At 35.6% G+C, this 22,899-nt stretch overlaps 1 protein-coding gene across 1 annotated transcript in view; it reads right to left on the bottom strand.

The window, feature by feature from the left end:
- AHCTF1 (AT-hook containing transcription factor 1) overlaps positions 1–22,899 on the bottom strand; it is a 119,228-nt gene that overhangs the window by 85,699 nt on the left and 10,630 nt on the right. Inside the window, exons 2-3 of the mRNA XM_036755272.1 lie at positions 8,907–9,037; positions 2,498–2,747 (exon numbers count right to left, since the gene is read on the bottom strand). Coding sequence (XP_036611167.1) covers positions 2,498–2,747; positions 8,907–9,031 — 375 coding nt within the window. The 5' untranslated portion in view covers positions 9,032–9,037. The remainder of the gene's footprint in view (positions 1–2,497; positions 2,748–8,906; positions 9,038–22,899) is intronic.

The following is a 22,899-nucleotide window of genomic DNA, read 5'->3' as shown; positions in this document are numbered from 1 at the left end:
GATAGAATGGGGTAAATTATCTCACATAAAAGTGGCAAGAAAAGGCAGTTCTGTTGGAAGGGAAGAGGGGGCAGGTGAGGGGGAATGAGTGAATCTTGCTCTCATCGGATCTGACTTGAGGAGGGAATAACATACATACTCAATTGAGTATCTTACCCCACAGGAAAGGAGGAAGAAGGGGATAAAAAAGGAGGGATGATAGAAGGGAGGGCAGATTGTGGGAGGAGGTGGTCAAAAGCAAACACTTTTGAAAAGGGACAGGGTCAAGAGAAAACTGAATAAAGGAGGACAGGATAGGATGAAGGGAAATATAGTTAAGTCTTTCACAACATTGCTATTATGGAAGTGTTTTGCATAATGATACATGTATAACCTATGTTGAATTGCTTGCCTTCTCAAGGAGGGTGGGTGGGGAGAGAAGAGAGAGAATTTAGAATTCAAAGTTCTAAAAACAAATGTTAAAAAAAATTGTTTTTACACACAACTGGAAAATAAAAAATACACGCAATGGGGTATAGAAATCTATCTTGCCCTACAAGAAGGTAAGGGGAAAAGGGATGGGGGGGGTGGAGTGGGGGAGATAAAACAGAGGGCAGACTGGGGAAGGGGCAATCAGAATGCATGACGGGGGGGCAGGGGAGGAGAGATGGGGAGAAAATTTGTAACTCAAAATCTTGTGAAATGAATTTTGAAAACTAAAAATAAATTTTAAAAATTTAAAAAGAAGTTATGATGCTACTACACCAAAAGTTTCTCTATTCAATATATGCTATTATTTAGTATAACTCTGATTTTCTTAAAAAAAAAAAAAAACAAAAAAAAAAAAACCAGCTTGGGTAATGGATCTGTATGTAGTTTCAAAAGACCTGGATTCAAATGCTGGCTCTACCACTATTAGATATATGATGTTAAGTTGTCATGGTAGGCAAGTAATAGGAGGGCAAGGTAGCTGGTAGAAGTAAAGTAGAGGAATCAGGAGGGATAGGAAACAAGAGACATGCACAAATATGAAAACAAAGATCAGGCGTAGAGTTGCTTGGGAAAGTATATGTCTATATATATATATAGCTATAGAGAAACATATCTAAACTTTATTGTACCTGAGGGAAGAGAACAAAGTAAAAAAGTGCATGTCAGAGGATAAAAGAAAACTCACAGGAAAGCAAAGAAAAAATGGACAATTCTCAACACAACATGTATGATTTATCATATAAGCTTTCTTGAAATGAAAATCTAGTGTTATATATTCTGAATCTTCTCTTATGTTCTGCTAGGCACACGACATGCTTTTTTTTTCTTTCTTACTTTGTATTTAAGTTTCAATATTTAAGTTTCAGATATGTTTTGTTCCTTTTCTCTATTCTGTGTGTTCTGGCCCTTGAGTCTAAAATAAAATTTAAAAAAAAAAAAAAAAAAAAAAAAAGAAACATTAAAAAAAAGGAGTCAATCCCTCAAGAACTTCAACTTCCTCGTATGCAAAATGAGGGTTTCAAACTAGAAGATATCTTTTCAGCACTATCATTCTGTGCAACTCAGAAGCCCTGGGATGAATTCCAAGCTCCTCTCCTCCTTACCAGCAATGTGACCTTAGGCAAACTTATCACTATGAACTTGTTTCCTCAAAAAAAATTTTTTTTAATTACCTTTACTACTTCCCTTAGGTCAGCTAGGTGGCTCAGTAGATAAGAGTGCAGGGCCTGGAGTCAGGAAGACTCAAGTTCAAATCCAAACTCAGACATTTACTAGCTGTGTGACCCTATGTAAGTCACTTAACCCTGTTTTCCTCAATTTTCTTGTCTGTCAAATGAGCTGGAGAAGGAAATGGAAAACTACTCCAGTACCTTTGTCAAGAAAATCCACCCCAAAAAAGGTCTCAGAATCAGACATAACTGAAAACAACTACCTCCCTTATTGTAATGAAACTATTATACTTATTTTTTAACTGTGAAGAGAAAATTGCACATACCTATCCTGGTCAACTCCATTAAAAAGTGAAGAAAACTTTGACCCAATTTCTGTTACATACACATATTCTGTACCCAAAGAAAACCTTAAAACCTAGTGAGCTGCTGTGGCTAATACAATTTAGAGGGAAATTCTTTGATTCTGCCAATATAGGATCCACACAAGAACCCAACTAGTAAAACAAAAACAAAAACAAAAGCAAAAAAACCCTCTAAGGATAAGACTGCAAGCCTATGGGAAAAAGGTAGACTTTAAAAAACAATCCTTCATGACCCTCAAACAAGAATTTCAAAAGACTAGGAATACTGCTTTTCATAAATAGATTCAAATGTTGAAACTGTGGGCAAGCTGCGTTAAGAGTGGAAACTTGATGACCTCTTAAAGTTCCTTCTTACAGATTTAAATCTATGATCTTAACTCCACATACTTTTTATTTTGAAACAGGAGAAACAACATAATGAAATCAACATGAAAGTTTAGATTAGATGGGAAAATAAATACCCCAAACTCTCCATTCTTGAGAAATACATACCCTTCCAGGAAGGACAACTGCTTTAACTACTCTTGAAATCCCAAGGTCATAAAGACAGAGAACACTCCCTTCTGTTTCTTCCAAACCAATTAACAATCCAGTTCTTTTCTGCCAAGAGAATTCTTTCACTGCAAGGACAGTGGGAGGCTGTTCATTTATCCCACTAAATCTATATGCAGACAACCGCTCTCCAGTAATAGAGTTTACTACTTCAAGTTGTGGACCACAAGCCAGGCAAGCTAATCCGTTCCTCCCTAGAAGCAAAAGAAAAAATGAGTTAGATATAGTTAAACTACAGAAACATGAACAGGGCAACCAGATGTCTCCAATTAATTAACTTTTATTATTAAGCATTTACTACACAAGAGGAACTATGCTAGGTACTAGGTAAACAAAAACAAAAGTGAAACTGTCCCTGCCCTCAAGGAGCTTACATGCTATGGGGAAGGATAACATATACATACATACATAGGTAAATAAGATACATTTTGAATCTGTGGAAAGTGATCTAGCAACTAGGAAAAGTTAAGAATTCATACAGGAGGTGGTACTTGAGCTGAGTCTTAATGGAAACTAGGGATTCTGGGAGATGAAGAAGAAAACAGAGAACATTTCAGGAATGGAGGACACCCAGTACAAAGGCATTGACTGCTACGAACAGTTAGATGGCCAGTCTGACTGGACCACAGAGAGTAACGTAATAAGGTTGGCACAGAAGGCAGCAGCCAGATTGTCAAACACTTTTAACTGTCTGAAAGAAGTTTATATTTAATCCTAGATGTAACATAAGAGTGACTGTAATTTTTTTTGAGGGGAGTGAACTATGCAATATTCACTTGGCAGCTATGTAGACAATGAACTGAAGAAGAAGAGAGAGTAAAGAGGCACGGGGGCGGGGGAACGAGGACGACGGGGGACGGACACCTCTAGTAAAGAAATGTGAACTACAGTAGTGGTTCTGTGAATGAAGAAAACAGGAAGATGTTGCGATTCAAAGGTAGAGTTTGAACATAAGGACAATGAGGGATAAGGTAAGACCAGATTGTGAAAGGACCCTGAAAGTTAGAAGGACAAACTTTTATGTCACATGATTGACATGATCAGAGCAGTGTTTAAAAAAAATTAATCTGATTTTGGGGAACAAAATGGATTATACAAGAGAGAAAGTAGAGACCAGATAGAAGACTGATTAGTAATAGTAATAAAACATGGCATAGATGTGATCTGGGTTGTTGATAGTGCGAATGGATCATAAGGATCAAATGGGCATTACAGGTAACTAGGTAGCACAGTAGATAGAATACTGGTCCCTAATTAGGAAAATTTAAGCTTAAATCCAGCTTCAGACACTTACTAGCTTTGGGTAAGTCTCTTCACCTGTTTGCCTCAGTTTCTTGAATTGTGAAATGGGGATAATAATAGTATCACCTCCCAGGGTTGTTGTGAGATCAAATATTATTTGTAAAGTGCTTAGCACAGTGCCTGGCACATGGTATCACCTATATAAATGCTATACTTAAATAGATCTCATTGATTCAGGAATTACTTTTAAAAATGCAGACATTAAAAAAAAAATTTAAAAAAAATGCAGACATTGAAATTGTTTTTACACATAATTAGGGAAAAAATATTAAATCAAAAATGAATAAATGAAATGAAGACATTTTATGGGGCAGCTAGGTAGCAAAATGGATACAGCATTAGGCCTGGAATCAGAAAGACCTGAGCCCAAATCATGTCTCAGACACTTAGTGGGCAAGTCTGCCTCAGTTTCCTCATTTGTAAAAGGGGGGCTAATAATAGTACGTACCTACTTCCCAAGGTTGTAGTGAGGATCAAAAGAGATAGAATTGTACAGTGCTTAGCACAGTTCTGAGCACATTGTACGTGCTATATAAATGTTAGCTGCTATTATTATTACAGACAGTTCTTACTGTATATAAGTGGACTGACTGTTAGACCTCTACACACAGCAACATTTATGTAATGTGAATTTGCCCATGGATGTGTGGGATGGAGGAAGAGAGGAAGGAAAGAGCCCAGCACAGAAACCAAGGACACGTGGGACAGAGAAGCAAGAGCAGAAGGAGGAACATGAGAGGGCTGGGGCCAGCCACATGGGAGCCTGGCAGCCACATAAAGGATGGACATGGACACAGACGACAGACAACATGGTATCTGAATGGTGATGGACAGAAAACAGACATGAAGGCAGAGTAGGGCAAAGGGCTCCTCTCTCAGTGCAGGAGGTCTCAAGCCAAAGCCCCCAATTTGCAGCAGTGGTGGTAGTCTCTCCATCCATCCATTCTTCTGCTTTCATTTGGAGGGTCAATTTTTTAGGTTTTTTTTTAAAAGGTTTTTTTCTCTTGTGGGGGGAGAAGAAATTAAATTTAATTCTTTATCATTTTATAATTAATTCTATTCTGTAATCGATCCTATTTTGTGTTACTGCCTCACTTTGTATGACTGCTGAAACCATATTTCTTTCTCTCTTTGCCTATGAGCTAAGTTTAGAAGTTCAGTTCTCCTGCTAATCACTATTTTAGTCCTGCCCTCAAGGAAATCTGTTATCCTTGAGGGATGCAGGCCTGATTCACTATCTCTAACCTTGCAGGTTAGCAGGTTAGAGATAGTCATAGGAGTTCAGTTCCCCTTCTGAGTTAGTTAAAAGAAAACTTGTCCCTTTTACCTTCAGTTCCTGGAAAATCCCAAGACATGTTCGTTACCTTTGAAGGCCAACAAAGTTGAGATGGTATCTAAGATACACTGTCCAACCCTGCTCGTCCTTGTAGAATTAAAGAGGTTCTTATCTTCCTTCTATAAGCCAGGGAGTCTGCTATCCCAGGTCCACTATTAATGGTCTCAGGATGCAGATGGATTCCATAAATTAATCGAGGATTCCTCTAAGACAGAGAAGGGTTGTTACGAGCCCCCTGTGGATGCAAGTGGTCTTTATTCCCATGACGCTAACAGTCCTATAACCAATTGCATTGTTTTCCCCACCTACCCAACTCTGTTCTTTGTTCTCCTGTACTTCCTAAAACTGTATGAAAGCTATTAAGTCCTACACCTCAGGTCTTTGGTCAGGAGAGGAATCACTGACCCAATTTATTGGTTATTGCTAGTCTAATAAATTGATCATGCTCAGACCACTGTCTCTCAGTTTACCTTAATTTCAAATCTAATGCTTGGGAGGGCACAGAACACTGAGGAGCAGGAGCACAGTACTGAAAAATTAACATAGGTGTTTTTTTAGAATGTAGATTTTCCAGAATTCTCTATTCAGAATTTGCATAATGCACATTTATATAAAGTGAGAACTCTCTATATTATTAAAAATGCATTATCACCATCTATCCAAGCTTGCCTAGTCTGTTAGATTAACTCTTGTCTAAAAGTTCTCCACAGGGGATCCACCCAAGAGTTGAAAGCTCTCTTTGCTTTCTCTTGATATTACAAGGGTACAAGTGGACCACTCTAGTTATCTACTTGCCAACCCTTGCTCTTGACTAACTCTCCTCTTTCTGAATTGTGATTCCTTGATGATATCCTTTATTCTTGTCCTTCATGTTTTTGTTGGTTGATACTTTGTACCCTGCTCACATCTACTACCCTTTCTACTGCCCTCTTTATATTCCTCTAGTTCTTCAGAGATTGCACGTCTTGCTTCCATAAAGCAAATACTGGTAAAATGTTAGTATTTTTTTAAAAAGGGGGACTTTTGTTTTCATGAGAAACTAGAGGGCAGGAAAAGAGTTGTGCAATTTCCTGTAAACAATCCAGACTGCTTTTTTCTTTTTAGACTCTAGGGCCCAGCTCACCATCACATACATACTATCTGTCCCAGATATACATACTGCTGGAGAAGTTCTATAGCATCTCCGTTTAAATGGATGTTAAAATATGGACAACACACATTTGGCATTTCCTGTGAGGATGCCTTTATTGAATTATCACAGATCTCTTCCAGGAGGCTCACAATGTCTTGGAGCTAGATGCAATCCACACAATGCTAATCTCCCCCGCCCCTACCAAAAAAGAGCATCTAGAGATCCTTACCATCCATATACAACCCTTTCTCTACATGTTCTCTGCACTGCATCTCATCTGTAATAATAATGAACACTTTTGGCAAGTATAAATTTCCCTGATTTATATTTAGCTTGATGTTTATTATAAGAGGCTCATTTAAATTGGACTATTTCTGTTTTTACATCATCCAAGGTATCCTAAATGATCAGTATATGTGAATGGGAATGGGAGGCAAATTGATGTAAAAGCCAAGAAGATGGCATTTTGTTCTCCCAAATCAAATGCTTTTCTATAATTCAACAGTAAATACAACTTCTAGTTAATTATGAGATGGTGAAGTTGTCATGTTATCGCTGGTTTGCCAATCCCATGTTAAAACTTTGTGAATTACATTTTCCATATAATTTACAATGTTTTTCTATACATTTCTATACAAAGACCTTATGAAGAACCTTATTTAGTTAGAAGAGAAGACTGTAAATAAAAAACACCCAGTATTCAGATTTATTATTTTCCTCAAAAATGTTGATTCAATAACAGGATACTAAAGCTGAGTTATTTAAAAGGAAAAAAACTATCAGTGTAAACTGAAGCAAAGAACAGTTCCTTAAAATACAGAATAAGGAAAAAATATGGGCATTTAAAAATTGCACAGGAGTACAATAAAAGTTCTAATTCTCTTTTTTCCTAAACTTGGAGAACTACATTTTTAACTATAACTAGTTTAATAAATCAGTAAGTCAATCAACAATCATTTATTCAGCACCCACCGCATACTACATTAATTACAATAACATTAATAAAAATACTATAAAAGCTAGTATTTATATAATGCTTTAAAATTTGCAAAGTAATTTACCAATATAATCTCATTTGATCCTCACAACAACCCCAAGACATAGATGCAATTATTATCCTCACTTTATGGGGAATGAGGGTGAGAAGTGATCGAGTAATTTGCCCAGGGTCACACAGCTTCTTATTAAGTGTCTGAAAGAGAATGTGAACTCAGGTCTTCTTGACTTCACATCCAGAACACTGCTAACACTTTACTATGTAGGCCCTTGGGGAAAAAAATTAATCCCTACCTGCAAAGAGTTTTCATTCTATTGGAGGACACAACTTGTACATATACAAATTTACATAAAATAAGTACAAGGTAGTTTGTAGGGAAGGGCAGCAATGGAAAGAATTAGTAAAAACATCATGTAGAAGGTGGTACTAGAACTGAGTTCTGAAAGAAATCTGGAAGTGACTCAAAGAGGCAAAGATGGGGTGATGGTGACATTTGCCCTTCAGGAAAATCACTCTTGCAGAAGTGAAAAGGATGGATTGTAGAAGGGATATACTTTAATAGGGAAACCATTTCAGAAGCTAATGCAACATCCAGGCAAGAAGTAATGCCCTCCAAAGGACTCACGATGGAGAACGCCATCTACATCCAGAGAAAGAAGTATGAAGTATGAATGCAGACTGAGGCACTTCATGCTAGCCTTCCCGCCCCCCCCCCTTTTTTCCCTTTTCTCTCTTTTGTTTTTGTGTTGGTTTTTTTTTTGGTCCTGTTTCTTCTCTTGCATGGTTCATTTCATTGATCACAGTTCTTCCCCATAACTTGACTAGTGTGTAAATTAATTCAATGCGAAGTTATACATGGAAGCTATATGGGACTCCATGCCGTCTTGGGGAGGGAGGGAGGGAGGGGGGAAGAAAATCTGGAACTCAAAATTATGTAGAACCGAATGTTGTAAACTAAAAATAAAAATTAAAAAAAAAAAAAGTAATGCCTATGATAGTAATGCCTTAACTATGAGAGTAGCCAAGAGTGTTTACAACAGGCATAGTGGACAGAATGGTGAACTCGTCCAGAAGACCTTAAGTTGAAATCTTGCGACTAACAGTGTAACCCTGCTCAGCCTCAACTTCCTCACCTGTAAAATAGGCACAATAATATCACTTCTAGGTTTGCTGTGGAGATCAAGAGTTAACAAACGTAACCGGTTTTTTAAACTTTAAAGTGTTAAAGGAAAAAAAGGGCTAGATGTCTAAACAAGAAGAAACTATTATACTTATTTCACTTGCTAGAATGTTATATAATGTTATATCAAAGTAAAGTGCTGAAGAACAGATATAGACAACATATGGCAGTAGATTTAACTTTTGTATGGTCCTCTAGTACTAGGTCCTCCCACTATTCTCTTCAATCTCTTCCCCATGCTTGTTTTTTTTTTTCCCTATTTTGCTCTTCTGTTACAAAGATCAAGTGAGATAACCTAAGTTAGGCACTTTACATATCTTGAATCAATATATAAAATGTACTATTAACTATTAAACAGAGTAAAAAGTGTTAGTGAGTCAGTAAAATCTCAAAAACATGAACTTGCCTCCAGTAAATCTTCCCCGAAGTATAGACTCTAATGTTATTTCATCTTCTCCAAGGGCTTGAATAGTCACTTCTGGAAACCGCAGCAGACTGCTGGTTACTTGTGCAGTTAGGTCTCGCATACTTCACTGTAAATATATGTAATGCTACAATTAAACACATAATTTCTTTCAAAATACAACTATGCCACATTTTTTCCATCCTACTAAAAGCAAATCTGATTCTAGATAATTCTAATAGAAATGCAATTAATGGAAATGCAATAATAAAATTATTCTTATAGAAATGCAAATATTACTGCACTAAAGAGAATTGACAGAAAACAGGAGAAAACTTGTAGAAAAAGGCAGCAGGAAGAAATGAACAAAAACAACATGCACGATAATAACAGAAATGAAAAATACCAAAAAAGGGGCTGAAGTCAAGAAGCTTCAGTAGCTCCCTCTAGGCAAAACAAACAAGCTCTCCAGTTTGGCATTTAAATCTCTTCACAATTTAGCTCCAGCCCATTTTCCCAGGATGATCACACATTACTATCCCCTAACATACTACACACATTCCAATTAAACTACCCCACTAGGGTCTCCACTTAAGAGACATTCCAGTTTCCATATCCATGCTTTTGTACAAGCTGCTCCCAAACTCCTTATATCCACAAGCCTGTAAAGCTTTCCCTCATCTTCACTTTTCCCACATCTTCACTAGCTCAAGGGGCTTTTAAGGCCCAGCTCAAGTGCCATTATTCTACAAAAGGCTTTCTTCCCCCTTAGATTTAAATGGTCTCTCAAATTACTTCATTTTGTATTTATTTCTATGTGTGGACCTGTTTCATTTTTCTAAACTAAACTAAACTAAAAGTGACCAATCTTTGAACTGAATGACAGTAAGGTTTTACTTAACTTTGTTTTTTGGAGTAGAGGACAGCTACAGAAGAGAAAGAGTAGAAAAGGAGTTTTTGTTGTTGGTGAGCCTTGCAATATCTTCCTTCAAGGGGAATGGAGGGCACTGAGAGGTTAATTAACTTGCCCAAAGTCACACAGCTAATATATTTCAAAGGCTCTACATGCTCCAATCCAGGTCTTCCTAACTCCTAGTGGTACCAATCAGCCCTCTGTCCACCATGACTCTAAATACTGAGAAATGACTTAAGAAAGAAAACCAATAACAAAGACATCAGGGTTTTGTTTTTTTAAAAGGAAAAAAAGCTACAATTTCAAAGTAAAAAGTTAATCAGAAAAAAAAGAATGTCAAAACAAGATATATGGCTTTCTGAACATCAATTACTAGGTCTAGATGATGGGGTATAGGCTCTGGGAGCCCCCTTGAGCCCCACCTTGAATGTTCCCACTTGATATGGCATTCTCTTGAGGCCATAAGCTTTTCATGCCCAAATCTGTTACCCTTAACCTAGCCTAGCCCTCCACTGTTACCATCAGATAGCCTCCCCTCCACTTCCCACTCTAGACACCCAGAACCTAGCCTAGCCCTCCATTGTAGCCTTTTGCTATTTCTCACCCTTAATTCCATCCCTGGACTCTGACCTCTAGTCATCCCAGTCCCTTAAAGATCCTCCCTGGACCTCTCCTCCAATCACCCCAGACTACTTAGATTCCTCCCCACAGTCTTTCTGTGTAAAATCTATCCTGCCTCAACGAAGGTGCTCAGATTCAATCTAGTTCACACTATTCTGGCCGCTTGTCAACACAAGCCTCACAAATGCTCAGATTCCTTAAGAGTCTAGCCAATGGTAAGATTTCTTAAGAGTCTGGCCGATATGGTGGATCTTTTAATAAACTTTTTCTTTGGCTGAAGGAAGGCTTGGGTTGAATTCACTCGGGCAGGACATCACGTTTCGGTATTTTGGGGTCCTGAGCACCCCTAAACCTCAATATTTTGGTTCCCTGAGACCAGGAAGAATGCTAATCCCAAATTCTTCTCCAGCCCAGACTGGAAGGTATGTAAACTTCCCTCTCTCTAACCCTTCTCACCCTACAGTTGTGGGGTTGCTCTCCCAGTACCTTGGAGGTGCTTTTCAGGCCTAACCTCTCAGGTCCCATTAGAAGGCTGTCTTGTAATCTTCCATTAGTCCAAGTATATTGAAAGATTATATGTAATAAGCTAATAGTTAGACTGCTGGGCAAAATAATCCCAACAATACATTATATCCTCCTTCATTCATCAAACTTGGCTAGGGTCAATAAGAAGCAGCAAAATTTATCTAATTTTCCCTCCTTCCCTAGCTGCAAATAAAATTTCCAGGAGAAGATATTAATGAACAGTGAAACCAAACTGCTGGCAGAAAATAAAAGATCATTTATCAGTTTAATAATCAAGAGAAGTTGTACTACTTCAGATAGAAGTATTATGTTAATGTATCTTATAACTTCAAATAAGCACTTTCCCTACAAAAATAGTAAGATAACTGTGAATATTATACTACATTACATAGCTTTTATGCCATTACTTTTTCCTCGACCAGTGAAGGTATCAGAAATCATGTTGTATCCTTGTATCATTATATATCATTGCAAACACATATACAGAACTTCTGCCTAAAATAATTTAATATGCCTATTTCAATGTACTCAATAGACAGAGGTTTTGCCTTTATCTTCTGCCTTCCAATGAGGTTCCCTCCAAGAACGATCTTGGTTTGCCATTTCTGGCCATAATAGATTTCAACAGCATTTCTGAAAAGCATTGCATTTTAGTACTGACTATCACAATAAAAAGTAAAACATCTTTCATTAATACTTCTATTTTCTCAAGTCAAGTTTTTATGATGTGGTTATTAACAGAAAATCTTAAGAGCAAGAATATCGCTTATCTATGAGTTTAGTGTACCTAGGGGATTCAAAACTAAAAACATCTACTTATGATACATAATTTAGGAAGTACCTAGAGAATATCTGCATAGAGCAAAAAGATTTATAATGCATACAATGACCCAACAAGCTTATTTTATTTCTGTTCACGAATAGGGAGGGAAGCAATAAACATTTATTAAAAATCTACTATGTACTAAGAATGGCATTAAATGTTTTAAAATTTAATTTTAAGACTGTTATTAAGTGCTTTAGAATTTTATTTATCTGATCCTTACAACAACTCTGCCAGGTAGGTGCTATTATTATCATCCCTATTTTTACATATGAAGAAAAAACAGACAGAAGCTAAGTGACTTACCCAGGGTCACAGAGCTAGTAAATGACTGAGGCCAAATTTGAACTCTGGTCTTCATGGTTCCAGACCTAAAACTCTATACATTGCACCAACTAGGTACCTAGCTCCCAATACTGGGAATTGAAGGAAAAGATAACAAACAAAAATGACTGAGAACCTAAACTACAACACATACCTTTTTGAAGCCTGCAATTGAATACACTGAACTCTTTAATTAAATGTGTCCCATAGAAAGAAAGAACATTGGATTTGGAATCAAAGGATTTGCACTCAAAATGCTAAGTACTCTGCGTGACCCTAGTCTAAGGGATTAGACTCGATGTCATCTTTATAATCCCTTCCAAACTCTAAATCTATGATGCTAGCTATATTTTGATGAACTAATTCTTCTCAAATAAAGGCATTCTATTTTTTTTTCCTTACCTCTAACAGTTAAGAGCCTTAACAGAGACTGTCGATACAAATTTCTATTTACCATGTTGATAATGCTGAATGTCAAGGATTCTAAAGGGATTTCAAAAGAAACTAAAAGGCTCATATTTAATATAAACATAGTCATCCCTAGATATCTGAAGGTTTTAGTGGCATGAGACCCCTGATAATGTGATAAACCACAAATAATCTAGGCTCCACTCCAAACCTTTACTTTTAATAATCCTGATCATATTTAACATACAAAACAATTAAAACCACACACTACACCCGTTTTAAAAAGTACAGTTTCTCTGCAAGAGACTACTATACCAACACACTATGCAGTCTTTGCAGCTGCCTGTATAGCTCCAGAAACTGCTTCACAGATTTCCTTCTCCTAAGAAAAGCTCAGGACACAAGGATCACTTTAGGACACCAATTTAAGTTTTCTTTATGTATGTGCTTTGCCTCAAATCTCCAAAACTTCCCATTTAATGGGAATGTGGCCAACACAAATAACCAAAACTGTTAATGTAAAACCCATGAATGTCAAGGGATGACTATATATACATATTAAAAGAAAAAACTTTAAAGGATTCAAAAATCAAAAAACACTTTTTATTAGTTATTTAGTTCATATGAATTCAATTCTCATTTTGAAAATGTATTTTATTGGTTGTTAGTTAATGGTTAGGCTTATAATAAAAATGTTTTTAAGCCAACCACAGGACCACAAATTAGGGGAAACGTAACATGACATTCAGAGTTTTAATGAACTCATAAGTTTTGATGAACTACTAACACAAGTAATTGATTTGAAAAAGAAAATATGCAGGAAGGACATAAAAGTTTCCCCTCTAATTATCTGAAGTGATGGAAGGTAGAGAGGAAGAGAATAATCCATCTACTGTGTGACAGGCAATGTGCTAAGAACTTTTTAAAAAAATATATCTAATTTGATCCTCTCAACAACCCTAAGAGGTAGGTGCTATTATTATCCCCATTTTACAGTTGGGTAAATTGAGGCAAACAGAAACATCACTTGGCCAGGGAGATTCAGCTAGTCAGTTTCTTAAGACACATTTGAACTCAGGTTTTCCTGATTCCAGGCCCAGCAATCCTGAGTCCAGTGGAGATAAAAAGAAAAGGCAAAACGTAGTCTCTGCCCTCAAGAGCATCTGAGTCTAACAAAGGAGACAACATGGAAACAACTATGTACAAACAAGCCAGATGCAAGAAAAAACTGGAAACAATCAACAAAGCGAAGGCACTACAAGCATAAAAGGAGATCAGGAAAGGATTCTTCTAGAAGGTGGGATTTTACCTGGGACTTCAAGGAAGCCAGGAGGTGAAGATGAGGGCAAGAAACCCAGGCATCAGAGATAGCCAGTGAAAACTGGGAGTCAGGAGATATATTGTCTCCTTGCTTGTCCAAGGAATAAAAAGGCCAATGTCACTGTATCCTAGGATGTGGGAGACCAAGAAAGTGGAACACGAAGGTAAAGTGTAGAAGAAAGTTGGGGGAGGGGGAGCGGGTTTTAGGGGACCCTGAATATGAAAAAGAGTATTTTATACTGTATTCTGGAGGTAAAAAGTAGTCAATGCAGTTTATTTAACAGGGTAATGACATACTCAGACCTGTACTTCAGGAAGATCACTTTGACAGCTAAGTGGAGGATGGATTCCAATTCCTAAGACTACAACTACTACTATTACTACTACTGCCACCACCACCACCTCCCATAACTACAAATAAAGACCTCAAAATATTCTGGAGAACTCAACCAATAAACTGGATTAAAAGCTTATCATTATTCCAAAAGAAAGCACCACAGCCACCCAGATACAATATTGATTCAATTCATAAAAACTTAAGAGCAATGTTTGTAATAGATCTTACCATTATCAGTATTCAATCTCCAAGCTACATGGAATGAAAACTTTCAAAGAATAGAGAACCAATAAAAATCAAAGTCATATAAAAAAAAGATAAGGCACATATATATCATTCCTATTGTCCCACATGCTACAGCAGTTCTGCCAAGATCATTTTCAATGAGCCTACAGAAAATGAGTCTACATCCAAATACTTTGTTATTGTTTAGTCATTTTAGTCATGTCCCACGCTTCATGATCCCATTTGGGGTTTTCTTGGCAAAGATAATGGAGTAGTTTGCCATTTCCTTTTCCAGCTCATTTTATAGATGAGAAAGCTAAGGTAAATAGGGTCATGACTTGCCCAGGGTCACACAGCTAGCAAGCATGAGGCAGGGATCTGAACTCAAATCTGCCTGACTCTACACCCAGACTCCAGGCCCTGTGCTCTATCTAGTACAGCATCTAGTTAATTTTATTCAATTACAAAAAGCATTTATTTCATCTACCTTTAAAATATTCCATAGAAAATTGACTATAAGGAAAGAAATCACAGAACAGGACTTGCCTCAGGGTCATTTCTATCAGATCATCCAAAATGATAACAAGAATATTTTCACATTTTCAATTACACAAAGCAAGTCTACCAAATATTAAACAGATCTAAATAATTGGAGTGGCATAACTTCTGATGATTGGGCACTGCCAGAACAATAAAAACAATACTACCTAATTTACAGACTCAACACCATACCAAACTACCAACAGATAACTTTATAGAAATAATGACAATGACCTGAAGGAACAAAAAAAAAATCTAAAATCTAAAAGGACATATTGAAAAAATGAGAAGGGAGCCTAGGGTACATGGCAATTAATCCTCTTCGCTAGGAGAAAAGTTGATCAATGAAAATGTTTAGGTATGTACATAAAACCCAGAAACTGAACGTAACAGGAAAATGTTCAATAAACCTAAAGATGACATCTACAAAAAATTTCTGAGAAAGCTAGACAAGTAGTATGATGGAAATTAGCTTTAGACCAAAATCTCAAATGATATAACACAATATGCTCTAAATGGATACATGACTTAGATGTTATAAAGGAGTAGGGAAAGTGACGCCTTTCACAACTATGTACAGAGGAACAGTTCTTGGTCAAACAAGAGATATGGAAAAGATCACAAAAAATGAAATCACAAAAGGATCACATAAAACGGACAATTCTGAATTCATAAAATTTTAAAGAATTTGCACAAACAAAATCAAACACAGTTAGAAGAGCTGTTCCTCAATAAATGGTCAAAATGCCCCAAATCACTATTAATAAGAGAAATGCAAATTAATGTAACTCTTATGTTCTAGTTCACGCCCCAAAATTGGAAATAACAACAAAAAAACCAAAATGATCGTTGCCCTCATGGAGCTTACATTATAACAGGAAGACAACATGTATGTGTACAAGTATGGACAAGACATATACGAAATTAATACAAAGTAATGGGGGAAGAGGCATACACACAACACCACCTTTCAAGGGAACAAAATTAAAACGTACAGCTCCTGGATCTTGTGTGAGTGGCTCCTATACTAGAGTAATGAAAACATGGTATTTGTATGGTCCAAAAAAGAATGGAAAAAAAGTCAGACATCTTCCCCAACCATTCTGTTGTGCCTCCTCTCTAGGTTTTAAACATGTACTTTAAATCTATACTGAATACTATGGGAATTTGTGTGAGAATATTAATATAAAATAAACATTAATACAGAAATACTCATTTTTAAAATAAAAAGTAAAACACAACACTAACTCAAGACCCTGTAGTTTCTCAAGCTCATCATTTTAAATATCAATTTTAATTATGCAGTACTTAGGAAAATGCCTAAATGGTTAAATCGGCTATACTAAATTTTTAAAGTATTGGCTACCATGTCAGAGAAATAAATAAACAGCAGAACCTGTATACAGAATCCCAAAATCCACGTAGCCAACATGATTCTGGAAGAGGAGAAAGTGTCCAATGGAAAAAGGTACTCTTCAAGGAACAACAAATAAATGAATGAATGAATATATAAAGGATACAAAACCAATAACCTATAAAATACATACATAACTAAGCTTATAAAACTAAATGAGAAACACAATCATGCCTTTTAAAAAAGTGACATTAACATTCAGTAAAGATGTGGTCTAATGAAGGAGAAAGTATTTACAACAAAATGCATTCAGCACAGAATACTTGTAAAGAAAAATCCTTTCTTTAGGTCCTGCTTTTAAAAAAATTATGTAATGGCCTTTTACTGAAATGTTTTTCCTTGTTTTAAGGAAGGTTTCAATGGGGTAGAGAGAGTATTAAGTGAAAATGATTTAGTAAAAAGGAAAAAATAAAAATTTAGAAATAAACCTAGTCTTGAAATATTGTATGTGTGTCTGTATGCATTACTACAAGGGATTACTGATTATTTAATAAGAGTCTCTCCTCTCTCTAATCCATCCTTTACACCCTACCTAACTATAGTAATCTTCCTAAAATTCACATGTCTTATGTCAGTTTGTTAGCCACCTCAATGGCTCCCAATGGTTAAAGCATGAAATACAAACCCTTGAAAAAAGGATACAACAGGGTGCTCCATAATTTGGCTCTAACCTACTTTTCCAAACCTTTTTCTTAACTATTCCCCCTTTCGGTCTAACCAAATGGAGGAATTAAGTCTTCCATCTCTTTCTACCTTGAGCTATGCCTATTATCTGAAAAGATTCTCTCCCTACACACATTTGCCACACTCTCTTTCAAAGCCCAACTCAAGTGCCACCCCTTGATTACCTATCCATTCATTACTGAATTACTCTACTAAACCTCTCCAATGTATTTTTGGCATTCTAACTTATGGATAATAATACTTATAATCTGACTTGTACATAACAATACTATTAATACATAATACTTATATGCTATAATCATGTATGTATCATCCCTACTTAATTTTATGATGCTCTTGTGTTTTATTATGTGACCTTGGGCAAATCATTTATCCTCACCCTGCAACACAATTTTCTCATGTGCTATAAACAAATAAATGAATAAATAAATGAAGGGGTTGGACTTGATCAGAGGGGTCAAATTCAAATAGAAATGGAGCCACTAAATCATACTTAAGGATCTCTGCAACCACATACTGACTTAGAAAACCACATTATCTGCGTTCTATTGTATGTATTTTATTAACTATTTCCCATTTACTTTCCCAGATGTTTGCCTATTTGACTCTTTAATAGATTTAACTCTAGGATCCTATGATCACAATAGTCCTTCAGATAATGAGGCAGGGGGAAATATACCGGATTTGAAAATAAATGATCTGAAGCCACCACTTAATTGTGAACCTCTTTATGTGAGCTGTGTGACCTTGGTCAAGTCACTTATTGTCACTAGGCTTAAGTTTCTCCTATGTTTAAAAAAAAAGAAAAAGTCAAAAAAAAAGTACGTTACTACTACTACTACTACTACTACTACTACTACTACTACTACTACTGCTAATGTTCCTTCAAGGTCAAAATCTATGGTCCTATGAACAAATGTGAGAACTGTAAAGGAAGTCAAAATTTGAAACAGAGTATAAAGAACCACAACTATCTTCTATCATTTGGTATAAACCAAATATGAATGGTCCTGCAAGAACTTGTATTAGAAGCTACAGTTCAAATTGATCTAAGGCTGTCAAGGAAATCTAAAGACAAAAAATTTAGCACTAGCCAAGAAATAGAATGGTGGATCAGTGGAATAGATTAGGTACCCAATAAACTACAATACATTATTTATCACGGATTCTTTGGATTTGTCTTGGATCACTGTGTTGATCTTTCACAGTTGATTATTATTACAATATTGCTATAACCATGTACTTATTTACTATATACTACATTACTGTAGTAAATGATCAGAGTAATTTAATGTTTGATAAACACTAAGATTCAAGCTTTTGGGCGAAGAACTCACTATTTGACAAAAACTGTTGAGAAAGGTGGAAAGCAATTTGGTAGAAACTGGGAATAGACCAACATCTCACACTATATAGTCAAAATGGTCAAATGATTTAGACCTAATGGTGATAGTATAAGTAAATTAGAGGAGCATGGAAAAACACTTCTCAGATCTATTTATGGATGAGGAAAGAGTTTAAATCTAAGCAAGAGACAGAGATCACAGGAAGTAAAATGGATAATTCTGATTACATGAAATTAAATTTTTTTTTTTGCAAAAACAAAACGAATGCATTCAAAATTAGAAGAAAAGCAGGAAACTGGGGAGAAAATTTACAGAAAGTTTCTCTCATAAAGACCTCATTTCTCCAATATAAGCCAAATTTATAAAAATAGGAGTCACTCCCCAACTGATAGTCAAAGATTATGAAGAGGCAGTTTTTAGAAGAAATCAAAGCTATCAATTACCACATTAAAAAAATGCTCTAAATCACTACTGATTGAAGAAATACAAATTAAAACAACTCAGATACCACCTCACACTTATCAGATTGGCTAAAAGACTTTTTTAGAAAAGGAAAATGACAAATGTTGGAGGGGATGTGAAGAAACTGGGACACTAAGGCACTGCTGGTGGAATTGTGAAGTGGTGCAACCATTCTGGAGACAATTTGGAACCATGTCCAAAGGGCTATTAAACCATGCATACCCTCTGACCCAGCAACACAACTAACTACTAGGTCTTTATCACAGAGATCAAAGAAAAAGAGAAAGAACAAAGAATGGGAAATTAAATGGATTGACCATCAATTGGGGAACAGCTGAACAAGTTGTGGTAATATGATTGAAATGGAATACTATTGTGCTCAAGGTAAAAAAAGACTACCTCAGAAAATAGCGAGTCTTCCATCACTGGATGTCTTTAAGCAAAAGCTGTACGACTACTTAATGGAGTTAAGATCAGACATGAAGCTAAAGAGATCACAGAACAATCAATTAATCCATAAGCATTAATTAAGCATCTACTATATGCCTTCCAGGAACTATGATAGGTGCTAGGCTATACAAGTACAAAGAAAAAAATTCCTGCTCACAGGAAGCTTACATCCCAATGACTTACACAAATGCAGCATAAATGTAAAGTTAACAAATACAAAGTAGTTAAATATAAGAATAAATCCAGAATCAAAAATTTAGAGCTAGAAATCCTCTAGTCCAGCCTTCAACCCATTTTACAGATGAGAAAACTGAAATCTTCTCAAAGAAGATACATTACTTCTTCATGGTCCCACACCTATGTAGCGGTAAAGATGATCAGAATCCATCTCCTGAGAATTGGTACAATACTCATTCCACTACAGAATCCTAAAGCTATAATTTGTACTCTGTCTTTATGATCCCACAAGTTCAATTCATCAAACCTTCAAGATTCCAAAGCGGTTTAAGTGCATCACTTTCATTAATCCTTATATAAAAAAATTCCAAGAATGACTTTTTAATACCCATTTTTATACAAGCAAGGAATTTTATACTTATATTTTAAAATATAATTTAGTAACATAATAAACTAATATAATTTAACATAAATTTTATTAATTTATATTAATTAACCCGTTTATTGTCAACCCATGAAACCTGTAATCTAAGTCCAGAAATTCCATATCGAACAGTCCACTCCAATATTTTTATATCTCTCAATATCAACATGTGTAACTTTGTATTTTCACTCAAGAAAGTATTAGTCGAATTGCCCTTTGCATTACTCTCTGTGACTGACAAAACTGAAACTCTACCCTCTATCATTTATGCAAATAATGGTTTATGATTGATCATAGACACAGACAGAGTACTTAACAAGTTTAAGCATTCTTCACTTTCACAAAGCAGTTTATTGCAACAAAGGAAAGCTTATGGTCACATTAAAGCACAAACAGGATTTCCTTATCTGAGGTGCCAGATGCGATTCAAAAGTAAAAACTATACTCTTCACTGACCAGATCATGCTAGAAGAACCACAATACTGTGACATTCTACCCATGGTTTAATGACACACAAAATTCTAAGTTTTTATTACAGGGAAGCAAAGGTAACTTCTCAAAAATTCCAAGGTCCTCATAAGTTTTTGAAGAACCTGAAAGTCTAAGACCTAAACCAACTTTCCTACAAAGCAAAGATATATGAAGACAGATTTTTTTAAATGGAGAGAATTTTAGCTATGGTAATTAAGAAAATGAAATACTAAGTTTACATGGAAGATAAAAAAATTTAATCAGAAATAAGAGTTCAATATGTTTGGTCCTCTAAAAGGCAACATCTGGAGTTTACAATAATGAAAAATCATGTTAGCAGGATAGTAAGAGGTTTCTTTTCTTAAAAAGTTTAGAACAAAAAAAAAATCATGAAGTTGGTTCATGAAGTAACTCATGAAACAAAACCTATGGGTATATAATATTTGATTCTCCCTAATTAAATCTAACAAAATTTGACACACAAAAGTTTTCACTTATTATATACTTCCTAAGACCATTAGAAACATAAACATAAATGCTGAATTACCTCAATTAACAACTTCTATTTTTAATAGTAACATGAATTTGTATTGTATTTATTTTTTTATGAGCTCTTAAAAATACCACCTTTGTAAAATTTATCATTTTTTTCTTTCAATGAAAGTTGCTGAAAAAAAAAAACTTATTTAATTAAGTAGTTTCTCCTCCAGCTACTTTTCCAGATATTTTCATAATAAAAGGCATGAGGGAAAGAAGGGCATTACATACTCAAGGATCTTACATATTCACCTAGACTGCTTTTAGTGGCTATTTGGAAACTTGATAAAACTGAGTTACTGCAAATGGTAGCTAACCAAATTATAACTTGAAGGGTTTTTTTCAACAACCTGTTTCTAACTGGACAAAAGGGCTAACTGGACAAAACAAAAACAAAATAAGATTTAATTCTAAAGTAAAATTTTTAAAATTAAAATCACTTTCATGTAACCTGTGAAAACCTAAATTCCACAAGGAAAATAAACTTTCATTTCAAAAATAATTTTTGAAGCATTATTCAATGGGGTGAAGCAGTCTGGTAAATACCAAGTAAATCACTACTCAAATGAGCAACATCTTTTACTTTCTGGGAGTCTTCATTAGCTTAAAACCCACCCAAAATTGTTACCCTCAAGAGGAATTTCCTAACTTTTACTTGACTTAACATATTTAAACACAAATGATCTTAAGCTCATCTTAGCCTTTAATATTCTAAACTAATAATTTTCAATAGTTTTATCATCTTAGCAGATAATGCCACAAAATAGAACTGATTTCAAATTTTTATCTTCCACCTAATAAACTGAAAAGTCAAACACAAAGAAATCACCACCCCTCTAACGAAAACTTAAAAGAATACTAGCGTATTTCCAGAAAGCACCAACCAGAAAGGATTCACTGGATAGCCATTCTTAATTTACTGCTTTCCTACAGGAGCCAGAAAATGGAAATTAAAAGGGTTCAAATACAAGCAGAAGCAGAAGAGCATGGTCCTAAAATCAAAAAGACCTGGGTCCTGACTCTATCAATGGTCAAGTTACAACCTCTTAGTTAAGTGCCTGTGTCCCTTAAGTCAAATCAGGTCAGCAAGTATTTTTAAAGTGCCTACTAAGCTCCAGGTATCCTGCTAAGTGCTAGTGATACAAAGAAAAGGCAAATGGCAAGTCCCAGCTCTCAAGAAGCTCACAGTCTAACACGTAAGCAACTATGTACATAGAATATATATATGCAGAATAAATTTATCTCAGAGAGAAGGCACCAACATTAAGGAGAATCAGGAAAGATTTTAAAAGGTTATACTAGTTGGGACCTGAGCAAGCAGGGAAGCCAGGAGAGGGCAATAAAGAGGCATTCTAGGCATGGGGATTAGTCCGTCAAAATGAGACCAATGTCAATGGATGGTGGAGAAATGCTGGAAAGGTAGGAAGCAGCTAAGATATGAAAGCCAAAGAAAGGACTTTATATTTGATCCTGGAGACAGGAAGGAACCACTAGACAATTTCACACTGGGAGTTCCACATACCAACGGACACCAAAAATATAAAATCAACCATTTATCATTCAAAAAAAATGAATTATCCTATCTATAACTCTACAAACTTCACAACAGAAGAGCCATACTTTCATGTTCTAAGGTATGCAATTAATACAAATTACTATGATTAGAGAAACTTTCCTTTTAATCACTTTTAAGCTTCTCCCTCAACCCCATAAAGTAATAAACAATAGAAAAAAAGAACAGGCTAAAAGAGAAAAATAGTTCAAAATATATTTGTGTTTACAGGCTCCAACTTTGAAGAACATCGTGGGAGATGGAAGACTGACGATTTAAGGATACCATTTTATTCATCTCTCCATACACACAAGGGGAAAAAGCAAAGGAGAAAGGGGATGGAAAGTAGAGTGGGATTAAATGATGGAGAAAGAATTACTCACAGAAATGAACTAAATAAAGTATTACTTTTCAGATTGAGCCTGGAAGTGATATGATT

Source organism: Trichosurus vulpecula, chromosome 4, assembly GCF_011100635.1.
Source record: "Trichosurus vulpecula isolate mTriVul1 chromosome 4, mTriVul1.pri, whole genome shotgun sequence".
Classification (NCBI taxonomy): domain Eukaryota; kingdom Metazoa; phylum Chordata; class Mammalia; order Diprotodontia; family Phalangeridae; genus Trichosurus; species Trichosurus vulpecula.
The sequence above is the reverse complement of the archived record's forward strand: the minus strand, read 5'-3'. Positions and strand labels throughout refer to the sequence as shown.